The sequence below is a fragment of the Nothoprocta perdicaria genome, unplaced genomic scaffold, assembly GCF_003342845.1.
Source record: "Nothoprocta perdicaria isolate Ctin4 unplaced genomic scaffold, notPer1 scaffold_38, whole genome shotgun sequence".
Taxonomy (NCBI): Eukaryota; Metazoa; Chordata; class Aves; order Tinamiformes; family Tinamidae; genus Nothoprocta; species Nothoprocta perdicaria.
Window position 1 is genome coordinate 467,307 of NW_020455621.1, and position 12,119 is coordinate 479,425.

At 48.4% G+C, this 12,119-nt stretch overlaps 1 protein-coding gene across 1 annotated transcript; it reads right to left on the reverse strand.

Annotated features, from left to right (window-relative positions):
* Positions 1-290: 290 nt before the first annotated feature.
* B3GALNT2 (beta-1,3-N-acetylgalactosaminyltransferase 2) lies at positions 291-11,646 on the reverse strand. The gene is made up of 12 exons (XM_026044716.1): positions 11,559-11,646; positions 10,687-10,834; positions 8,933-9,033; positions 7,877-8,070; positions 6,828-6,923; positions 5,748-5,858; positions 5,537-5,615; positions 4,687-4,870; positions 3,818-3,943; positions 2,958-3,117; positions 2,501-2,557; positions 291-1,214 (listed from the first exon to the last, which is right to left on the reverse strand). The coding sequence occupies exons 1-12, from the start codon at positions 11,644-11,646 to the stop codon at positions 1,137-1,139; spliced, it is 1,422 nt and encodes a 473-aa protein (XP_025900501.1). The 3' UTR covers positions 291-1,136.
* Between the last annotated feature and the right edge of the window lie 473 nt (positions 11,647-12,119).

Sequence of the window (12,119 nt, forward strand, 5' to 3'; positions counted from 1 at the left end):
GCTGTGCCCGAGAGCGCGGCCTGCGGCCACGGCGCCCGCGCGCTGCTGCCAGCCCTTAGGCCTAGTCGCGGCTCTTCACCAGAGGTCTTGCTTGGGGCTGAAGAGGCTCCTGGGAAAGACAGCCAAGCAGCCAGGGCYTGGTCCTGTCTGGGAAATAAACTATTGGCAGAAGAGTTTATGCTCCTTCCCTGCTGTAGGGGTGAGTTTTGCAGTTTGTTTTTTTCACACTGAACTCAGTCTGTGCTGTAGGTGCAATATCTTTTCTTAGAATAATGCTAGGACCAAGTTAGTGCTGCACGGAGAGAGGCTAAAGAGGCTACTTACTGGTTTGTTTTCACCGTTTTCCAAAGCCCTTAAAGCAAACAAAAGTGGAACAGCAGTAACTGTGCAAGTACCTATGCACCTTAGGCTACTTAAGAACAGACCTTCATTCTACCTCCAGCATTAGCATCCTGCAGTATAACTAAGTTCTCAGCGTCCTGCAGGGAATTACTAGTTATTTCACATTCCTTAGTGTTCCGTTGCTCAAACTCACTTTAACTTTCTACCTCCAGCTTCATCTCTAACAATGCATCACGCTATGAGAAACCCCTCRGAGACAGGCTAAGTTTGCAGTACTTCAGCGTTTGGTATAGGCAAACTTGGATACCGTTCTCTCCAACACGACAACAGGGGAAGCAAAGGAAACATAGATCGTAACCCCAGCTGGGCCAGCCTCTCGGAGCAGCCCCTGCAGCAGGGCTGAGCAGAGGCCCTGCTGCAGCAAGGCTTGCCCCGGGCTGGGCACAGCTCTTAGCTGGACACTGGTACAGCTCTACACGGAGTTAAATCAGTAGTATTCTCACTTACAAAAGACAGGTCAGGTGGCATTCTTATGTGCATTTATTAATTACAAGTAGTTCTTTGACTTTTTATATAAAAAGGAGATTGCTTATCTTAAACGTTTTGGTTTTGTCTGATCACCGYCTACACTATAGAAAATGGACAGTATCAGTCTGCCTGTAGTTATCAAAAGGGCTGTGCAAATACAGGGAACACCGCAGCTGGAACCCAGCATTATTAAGTGGTACCTTACTAGTCCATCCTGTTTCCAGAGGCGGAGGCAGCGGGCCCGTGGTGCCGCCGAGGCGAGCGCGTCACGAGTGCCGGCAGCGGCAGGGATCCCCGCAGCGCTCCTTGGCTCCCCAGAGCTGCCGCAGCTCCTGCGGCGAGTTCTGCGGGGAGGAGAGCATGCCGCCCGCGCACGCCTGCTCGCAGAGCCACGCGCCGTCCTGCGGGCACCGGCGCCTCAGCCACCGCCGCCGGGGCGCCCGTCCCGCCCTGCCCTGCGCGCCCAGCCTCCCCAGGCCCTGTCCCACAGGGGTGCCCACCCAGCCTCCCCATGCACCACAGGGCTGCCCGTCCTGCCCGCCCAGCCCCCCCAGCCTGAGCCCTGCAGGGGTGCCTGCCCAGCCTCCTCCTGCCCCRCAGGGCTCGCAGCAACAGGCTCTGCACCTGCAAGAGGCAGGGGCAGGGCCCCAGCCCAAGCCACTTGTCACTTAGGGGGTCAGGTGGTAGCAATACAAATTCTGATATATAATTAACCTGTTCCACCCCTCCCCGGGTTGTTTTACATTAGCTTCTGTACGGCAGAAGCTTGGAAGCTTGTGGCTTTCTGGAAAGCTTGTGGCCCCATTGTGGCTGCACTGGGGTGTTTGCAGCTGAATTTGAAGTCATTTCAACTCGGCAGCCTTGCCGGTGGGACCAGCCTTGGCCTCCTACCACAGGCAGCACAAGCAGCRCTGTGGCCATGCGGGCAAGAGGGCACTGCTGGCCCCGCTGCTCTGAGCACTGAGAGAGCCCCCCCCGCCACTGAACTATTCAGAAAAAAAAAAATTACAGCAGAGGTTCAGGGTTCCAGATTGCTGTGGTTACCATTAATGAATCTAAGTTTTTTGGTCTTAGACTTTTCATTYTCCATATATGAAGATAAGGGAGTCTGCACTGGCTAGATCCACCAGGATTCCAGTTATGTGGGCCACCCCTTTGGCACATGTGAAGGCACCTGTGGAGCTGAGGCTGGAAAGCGCTTAACCTCAGCTTGCCTGTGCCTTGGTACGTGCCCCGTGCCCACACCCCTGACCCCAAGAGCCCATTCACACTTGTCTTTCAAAAYCCCTCTAGCTGGCTTGCGCCCGCTTTACAGAGCGGCAGAGCAGTGGGAGAAGCCATGAGGCGGTGGAAGCCCCTGCCCCCAGCTGCTGCAAAGGCCTGAGCCAGACAGCAAGTGTTACCACAGAAGAGCAGAACTTCCCCTGTGCAGGAGCACGTTCTAGGCGCTTACCTTTCCTCTCTCGTTTCTCATCCATTCCTTTTTTAATTTTAACAAGTGTTTTTAGGATTTTATCTAATGGCTGTTAAGGGKTTTTTTGTTTTGTTTTTTAATATTTCTTATAGTTTGTGCTACTTAGAACAATAGTCATGGTCTCCTCCCGTAAGATCAGAGATTTTCTGCACTTACCTGGTATCGCTTGGGCCCTACAGCTGCCATCCAGATGCCCATGCTCACATCCTCACCCTAAGGCAACACATGTGAAAAAAACTGAGTTACCAGGACTTTGTGAACAAGAGCAGGTCGCCTCAGCTACCTGCTGCGTGGCAATAATGAAAAGCTACAGCAGAGATTTTAGATATGTTACATTAATCGTCCCAATTTTCCTGTCATAAAACAGTTATTTTCACAAGGAAACCATGAATAAAAACTGAGCCTGCAGCTCCATATGTCCTTAACACAAAGCACTCGTGCTTTGACACAGAGCAGACACGAGGCACAGCAGCCACATGCGCTCCAAGATGCCCAAGCACCTAGCAGGGGACCCCCCCCCCACTACTACCATGCCCTCGTGCAACACACTTTCCCTCCTCCCAATACAACCACTGCTCCCCAAAGTGACAGAACAGAGCAGAGCCTCCCGTACCTGGTACGTCTTCAACCTCTGGGAGTTGCTGGCCAGCCACTCGACGATGTCTTTGGAGATGACATAGCCAGACCCGCAGGCGAAGGCTGGATAGGCGGGACTGGGGTACTCCAGTTCTTGCCATTTCCCAGTTCGATCAACCGCCCAGTTTAGTCTGAAACTGAGGACCATGGTAAGTGGCTTGGTGTTCATACAGAGCCCCTGCAAGGCCAGGAACCTGCAGAACCTAACAAACACCTTCCTGTGGCACCCGCAGGAACACCAGCGAGCAGGATGGTGAGCAGAAAGCAGGAGGCGAGCCTAAGTACAGCTCAGAGAGCCTCATTTCTCTAGGSTCACACATTTAATCCAGCACAACAGCTTAAAACAAGTATAGTTTCACCTTGGGCAGGAAGAGCAGCTTCTCAAAAGGAAGGCAAGCAGYGCCCTGCCCGTGGCCCGGCCAGCGGGGCTGCACCAGCGCCGGCTGTGCCCAGTTACGCACTGGGGGAGGGAGGGCACARGGCCACTCGCAACACAAGTACCTGCTTCTGTTTGCAGCTTGACCTTACTGCTCTAATATCATTATCTACTTGTTCAAGTCCCATGATGAAGACATGTTCTAAAGCTACGCAAAGTATAGAGAAGCTCAGCCTATTTTAAAGAAATATTCTGGAAAGCTACTGTAAAGCATCAGCTTCGGTATTTGAAAAATCAAAGTCCTACACTTAAAATAGGTCAGCTCTTTATAGCTTCCACAGGCCAAAGAGAGGACACCCCCCCCCAAAAAAAAAAAAAACAGTCCTAAAGCAGTAAATTGCTGAACATTAATAAAAAAACAAACAAAAAAGAATCTTTTTAAGACAAGGCGAAAGACTCACTTTCCCCACCAAATGTTTGGCCTGTCCAGGTTTTTCTGCACTATCCTGTTAAAAACAGCCTCCAGGTCAATGTAACAGTCATCATCCGTCTTCAGCAACAAATCAAAGCTCGTTGATTCGACCGTCCTGGAGCAAGAAGAAGAGTGATGAGACGCTGAACAACAGCCCACAGCTGTGCAAAAGACACCTCTGCCAGGGTTTTGGGGGAAGCAAAGCTGAAAGGAGGCAGGAATGACATATTCCTTCCCTCAGCTTTTTAGTGGTTTCCCTATTGACCAAGGTTGGTCTACAGGGAGGAGATGCAGCTGCTACAATCTCATCYCATGCAGCAGGGATTTGTGCACGAGCTGAAGGGAAGGAACTGAACGAAAGGGCTTTGTTCCCTAGGACAGATGGTGGATTTGCTTACAATGAATCCGTCTTTAACAGTGTTGACCTTACAAGGATATGAATTCCCACTGACGATGGCAGCACRGCTGTCAAAAGCCAAGGGTCTGTGGGGGAAACAAGGGCCGTCCCTGCTTACAACACAAGGGGCCAGCTGAYGCAGAGGGTCAGCACTCTGAGTCTTCAGGAACAGGACAGAACAACAGTGAAAGGTCACAAGGAACATCCGTGGCAACAGCTTCGTACTTATTCTGCCGTAGTGAAGCATCCGTTAAATGTGAAATACGTAGCCTTTAACTGTCTGAAATATTTCCAGATCTGTCACTTGCAAAATAACTGAAGAAGCTCAAAATTCTAGAGATTATTCCTTGGTTTATCAACAAACAAAGCAAGTTGCTAGATACTGTAAAACATGGGATTGTCCTGCACTGCAAGCCACACCAGGAATCCCTCCCACAGTAATCCCTCTCTTCCCAGCTCACCATCGGTAGAAGTTCAGCAGTTTGGCTGGAACATTTCTGTAAGTGTCAACGACATCTACGAAAACAATATCGTCATAGGCACTGCTCTCCTCCTTCAATAAAGCGTCTTCTTGCTCGAGTTTTTTGATATGACTTGCAAACCTTTCAGGGCGGGTATGTAGGCTTCTCAGAAGGGCATCACCCTCTGGAAAAGAGCAGCACTGATAGACACAACGTTCTACTTCACAAGCTTCTCTTGGATCATATGCAACACACTCATAAAATAAATCTGGAAATGTGTCCTACTCAAAACAGTTAAGAAAATCCAACCATTACAAATTTGTATCAACAAAAGTTAAGACTTGCTGAGAGGAAAATAAATATATAGACATATATACATAAATATACACACCCTCCTACACATTTGCATTAAGTCTGATATAACTTCTATAATGTTTAAAGTAAAACAGTATCTTCTTCCTTTTCAGTAACAAGAACATTCAACTTTTTAAGGGTGTTTAATACAGGGAGTTGCCTGGGCCTGCACTCTCACTGCCAGGTACATTAGCGAGGCTGTTCTCTATTACCCCACTGAGTTCTAAGCATATCTATCTGTATTTTTATTGAAAAAAAATACAGCCCAAAGCAAAAGTCAGACGGAGTGGCTGACAAAGGGAGAGCAAAGACACCGTATCAGGACATTGTCATTAGGCAGAATAAAATAGAAGAGAAAAATCAATTGCTTCTGTTAAAATAAAACATATTAAAATGCTCAAACTCATAGAGATCTCATGATTTTTACCTCAGCAAAGTAATTAGTGACCTGAGTGTGTCAAAGCAGCAAGTATGATGTTACGGCCTGCAAACTTACCCTGAATAGTGTAGATGAAGCCACCTGCTACTCCCTCCACACCTTCCGTGAATTCGTGTGGCAACGACCCTTCCCCTGCCTGCTCGAACACAGCAACGGAAAGAGAGAAAGCAAGTAGTTCATCTCTTGTGAGGGAAGCGCTGTCCTCTGAGAACTTGAGTTGTAAAGTTCTATGGGGATTTTAATCAAGCCCATTTCTGAGGTGACTCACTGTGGTGACTCTGAAAACCCCTCCTCCGTCATTCACTGCCACTTTCTGAAGGTTTCTCGAAACAAGGCCCTGAAGATCCTGGCTTTCCCACACGATGGTGCCTTCGAAGCTCTGTGAAGAAAGAGAGCACAACTCAGTTACACAGGGGTTAAAAAACTTCAAAAGAGGAAAATCAGCCCTTTTTTTTTCCCATTTAAAAACGGTCAGCTTTAAGCGAAGCACATTTTAAACATACATCTTTTACTGACTGCTTACTTATTATGCTATAATAAAAAGTAGTTACAGATTAAAAAAAAAAGACATCAGTGAAACTTCATTCATGCCTTTCAGATGAATCATGAGCCTCTGCATTAGGAACATAATTAAAATTTAACAGAAGCCCAGCATAAAAGCCTTCAGCTTTTTAACTTCATTAAGATGGTATCTAAAGGTGACCTGAAGTACTTTGTAAAATATCAGCTATAAAACCTGTGTTACCAAGAGCATACATTGAAACAGATTTGGAAACAAATGCTGCTTTTTAGTTGCATGTCACATTCAGAGATCAGAGACCTGATCCTGCTGTTGGCAAAACCCAAAGGAAGCCACAGCCACCTTTATTCCAGCAAAACTGTCACAAGCCGCTCTATGGCAAGTAGGRAAAGGGAGAGGGACAAGTGAATCTTGCTGATCTTGACCAAGCTAATCATGTCTTTGTAATATCCTTCTGTTGTGCTCGAAACATCAGACACACAAAGCTCTTTCTGCTTTTAGAAACTTATGCCCTGACCATATTTTATGCTGATCTCCAAAAAAGCAGGAGGGAAAGGGGTGTCCCATTCTCTGTGGAGAACCTAAAATGAGGTAGTTTTTTCTCAAAAGCCAAAAACCTTCCCACAAGAGTGAAGAAGGTCTCTCCAAGAAAACTTTTTGATGAATTCTTTTTCCAAGCTTTCCTTTATAACTACCGGTGACAAAGAAACAGGTCCTGCCCGTCAGCACAYGCTGCCAACTACCGTCTCTCCTGCCTCCGCAAGTAACAGGGGGTTTCACGAGCGACTCTGGTGGTGACCCCAAGAGCAGCTCCGCTGCTGCACGTACCTCGGGCAAAATGAACTGCTCCACTGGCTTGTACCACAGCCCGTTGACCTGCACGCCGCAGCTGGGCGGGCTGAAGCGAGCGCTGAAGAGGGCCTCCTGCGTGCAAGGACGACAACAGCAGTGAGCAGCAGCGCCGCGGCCCCGCGCGCGGCTCCACCATCCTGGCTAGGTGCGACTGAAACAACAGGCTTTTCGCTTCAGTACGATACGGACTGGAAAAATGCTTCTCCAGATGGTCTTATAGCTTCACAGAACTGACAATTCATACTGATAGAGCAGACTAGCAGAGAGGGCGAGTTTCACTAGCAGTCTGACCAACTTCAGCGCAGTGCTCAGGGCACTTCAGTGCACTTTCTGCACCTGCCTTTAATTTTTAGCTTAGCGTTAAATTCCTTCTACTGTAACATAGCCAGAATTGGCCCATCAAGTTACTAGTGGAGTTAAATAAATAAAATAAAGCAAACACAATGGTCATGCTCAATGATCTTTTTCTCCCAGGTTTTCTTTAGATAAGCACTGAGCTCTCCTACCAAACCCCAAACTGAGCCGGGCTAGGGGAGAAGYGAGCACTGCTGGTTTGACTATTACCTGTAAACACCAGCTGCTGGAAATCTCAACACGTCTTGCTGGAGGATAGTTAAGAAAAAATTACAGATGGACTGCATCTCTTTGCCTCAGAGCACTCTGGGCTCCCCCTGAACATATATTTAAACCTATTATATATGTTTAATTCCTTAATACTTATTTAGAACCCCAGACACAACCACAACCGTGTCTTGGTATGAGAGATTAATGTTCTTTTGAAAAGCATTCATGGTGCTTTGTGAATTTCATTTTCCCTTTTTTACAACCAGTTGTGTGTATATATAAGCTGTGAAATAAGAAGAATTTACAGTGCAATAGGCAAAAAAAATACATCATTCATACGCTAGTCAGCTAAGTAGCTCTCCTAAATCATCACAGTATAGCACTTTCTGAAATAACTTAATCCACAACAAAGAGAAAATAAGATTTAGTTCATCTGCAAAAGACTCAGGACAGTGCCCTACCTCGTGCTCTGCCTGGTACAGCTTTACAGTGATGTTGCGCTGGAATCCCACACYGTCAGCCTCATAAAACACCCCAAGGCTGGTAATGACAATGGGGTAAAGCACTCGGAAGTTCACACTGACAACCCTGTCCTCGGAGAGCACGGAAGGTCTGTTCGCTGGGAAGCTGAACGCCTCTATTTCCTGGTTTAAAACTGTAGAGGAAAGAAAGGAGAAGGGGGAAGTGAGAAGATTCCCTTGCCATGGCACTGGATACAGACCAGGTGCAGCAGTTAACTCGGCTGGCAAGTGCAGAGGGGAACGGGATGCTGGGGAAGGACTCACAACAGGAAGCAGGGATGCAGCACCCGGCTGCCTTCAGCAGCTGCCAGCAATGCCTACAGAAACACGAGTGTGACTGCAGGAGCATCTGTACATTAATATCTGGAACACCCAGCCATGTATCAAAGCCGTATACACCTCCAGGTAACTGGGCTCCCCTCCCTGAGCCCAGTAGCTCCTGTTCTTGGGAGAATGCTTAAAGGAATTGCTGCCATTTGGAGAGAAACCAAAGTCTCATTCCAAGGTGAAACATCACTYTAAGAGCCAAAGAGGTCCTTAAGTTCCTTAATTCGGAATTAAAGAGCAAAAAATAAATATATATATTTATATATATAATTTCAGCTAAGTACTTTTACATAGAAGCATTTCCTTATTCTCAGGTTTATTTTTCTAAGTTGTTCCCTCTGCAGGACACATGTGCAAACCCTGCCAGCCACCCATGACTGGGACCTGCTCCCTGCCGGTGTCACCTCGAGGGAGGTCTGCCTTGCCCCGGGATCCCCTCCTCAGCCTCGTCTGCGGCTCTCATCCCAGCTCTATTACACGGGGACAGAGCAATAAATGTGCTTTCCACAGAGCAGCCTCTCCCACGTCACCAAAGGGAAAGCAAATCCATGAGCAGTCAGCAATTCGCCCCTTGGAGCCGCAGGGAGGGCTGGCCCGAGGCACCCCAAACTGTTCTCCCAAGGCCACTTCCCGCACCCACCACGGCATCTTTAAAAGCTGATGCTGTACCTGGGTTACTGATGTTGAGCAGCTTGCAGGAGTAGGGATCTTCTCTGTCCTCCACTGGCACAGCACAGCCATGCGCACCTATTATAAACTTCACAAGGACACTAAAATAATTTGGCTTTATTAACACCAGCTCTCTTCCCTCTTCCCTCCGCTTTCAGTAAACTTATTCCACCACAAYAGCCTGTCTTTCACAGGACTAACATTTTGAACCTCTTACAAATCAATTGCCAGGCTCAATGCAGAGTAACTCTGTGAATCTCTGCGTGGGGGATTCGTGCTCAGTGCCAAACCCATATCCATAGGGCACACTGCATTTCACAGCCAGGCCCAGGGAGTGATCAGCAACCAGCACCGGCATTCAGGACAGCCAGCAGGCTAAGCAGAAAGAGATGGGAGCCGGGACTGAGGGATCCTGCAGCCCGGCCTCCTCCYGACCAGGGCAGGACTGCTTAAACGTCTGAATTCAAAGTTAATGAATACATTAATAATAAGCATATATAGCACCAAAGGAGGCACAAGGACTCCAGTCTTCACTCACAGTGAAGGGTCTCAGCTGTGGGTTGTGTTCAACCAACTGGTTGCCCTTTTTGGCCTTGATCTTGGCAACATCACAGCCTGGAGGCACAAGCAGTAAAAAACAGCAAGGGCTCCCTGCTCAGCCCGGGCTCCTACAGCTTATGTATYCCCCTCAAACTCCATAAAAAACAGGGAAAGGACAGGTTTTACCTGAGTGTAGCAGCTCTAAATTGCACAGTAAGACAAAATTTGTAAATGGGAAATGGCTTTTGCTACAAAAGAGGTRCCCAAATTACAAAGTTCCCAAGGACAAACTGCAGCAGAACTTTCCCATCAAAGCCATGGCTGTTTGCAGACTCCAGCTTAAGCAACCAAGAAGGGTTCTGCTAATCACTYACACTGCAGGTGTCTGGAATAACTGGTACAGCTTGGAATAAAGCTCAACCTTAAGGCTGAAGTTACTCTAGGAAGCTTCTGTGGTTCTCCCGCCGTATGCCTGTGCTTGCTTTCCAGTATGCTGGATTAATAAGCAATCTAAGTTGCATACCACGCAAGGCAGCATTGCGATGCAACAAAGGGAAAGTCATTATGCACTGTGTGCGCCGCTTCTTGTATGCTATTAATGAACAATCRCATCTAATTGCAAAAGCTCGGTATCAAAACCTGAACCTGACTCACTTCCATCTGCGATTCRGGAGGGCAAAACTATGGAAATGTAACAGTGTAATCTGCAGCAATTCCCAGCAGCTTCACGTTATAATTTAGCTCTCCAGCTTCCCCGTGGCTGCCGYCCCAAGTCCCAGGCTGCATCTGAAAGACTCTGCACCAACAGCAGAGCCACTCGTCAAAAGGCCTTTAGGACGGTCCTTCTCAGCAGAGGGACACSATAAAGCTTCCTTTGTTTCTTCGTTTATAATGTTGCCATCAACTTTATTCTGACACACTACATATGGGGTAGTGTAGAGGAGCCCAGTATTATCCCGTGTAATTCCCACAACAGCAGTAAGCAATCAAACAATTTCAATTTCCTCTTTGTATTAAAAACTTCCAGCCCAGAACAAGCAGTACTTTTATATATTTTATATATTCCTAAGTAGATTTTTAAAATGACCCAGTATAGGATGCTCAGAAATGAAGGCATTTTTTTCCCCCAGAAATAAATTAAAAAAAAAAAAAAAAGGCATTAAACCAACACATTTGCTCCTGGTGTTGGCAGAAACACAAAACACTGGGGTTACCGTTGGCTCAGCGCGGGATGTTGTTTCAAGTGCTTGAACCACGTGTCCCTGATGACGCTGCGCAGCTCATGGTTGTGCCGCGCTGACAACACTCCTACRACGACATCGTAGTGCCCCAACTTCCAGCCAGGAAAGAGGGCCAGYGGACCTGGGAATACACAGGGACGAGGGTCACCATGGGCAAGCGTTAGCCCCATCTCAATAACCAACGCGCACGGCAAAGGCAAGAGTGAGTGCTGGCATCCGATGGAAGCAGGAGGCAGAAGAAGCGCTGCTATTAGAATTCACTGCTTCTCTACCTAGGGAAAACCTGTTTACACGGTGCCTCTCATTTTCAGACAGGGGGGGGAAAATGGGCCCCTTTGGCTCACCGTTTCCCCCTAATATGTCAGGGTCTGTCTTGTTTCTTGCCCTCAGGATGCTCAAACTGCTCTGCCTTCACAGAGTTTTAGTTGCCAACATGGAGGAGTGCCCTGGCCTTTCCATAGCTGGATGTCACAACCAAGCCCCCTAGCACACAGTTTAGCTTGGGCTGCTTTAACTGGGAGATCTTGAGAGTCAGACTTCTTCCAAAACCCAGTTTTGACTAGATAGAAACGTGAGAAGCTGTGACGTGAGGCCTGCAAACACCCGGGCAAACAGCTGAACCAGGAGTCTCGCTTATCAGCTGTTCCAGAGCTGAGATTTATATTTAGCTATAGCAAAGGATCACTTCCATCTCCTCTAGTCATGTTTTTTTTTCATTAGGCTGCAGATAAAGAAAACAAACCTAAATGCAACTGCCCTCCAACTACTCCTGACAGCACAGGAGTGATTTTTTTTTTCAAAAAAATCTATCTGTATAGAGACCAAAAATACCTCCAAGCCCATACTATGTCCTCCCACAAGAAAGACCTGAGTTCGAGCCAGATTCTGCGTTCTGGCTCCTGGTTGCTCCACTTTGAAACTGAGACGATGCATGGGCCCTGCGAGAGCTGTTCACTGCCGTGACCCTTGAGCAGCTCCCACCCAGTGGCACCGCGCAGCACTGGGGCCCCATGCACAAACATGGGTTTTCCAGAAAAGCGTGAAGTTCCACAAACGGGTTAAAAACGAAACGGCAGCCACAAACTCGTCACCAGCACCAGCAGAGCATTCCACTGCCGTTCCAAGAGCAGGTTTAGGGAGCGGGTTTGCATGGCAATGCCACCAAAGCCCCCGCACGGAGCAGGGTGGCTCCCCTGGCTCAGCCCGAGGCCCTGTGCTGCCGCTGCTCACAGCCGCGCAYCCACGCTCGGGGCACCCAGGGAGCTGCACCGTGCACCCAGCTGCGCAGCCCTCGGCTGTGCCTTGCGCCGCCGCACGCCGAGCACATTGCCAGGGAGCCTGGCCTAACCAAGCCCCACGGCCCTTCACCAGAGCCMAGGGTTCCTCGGAACCCCTCCGCAGCCGCA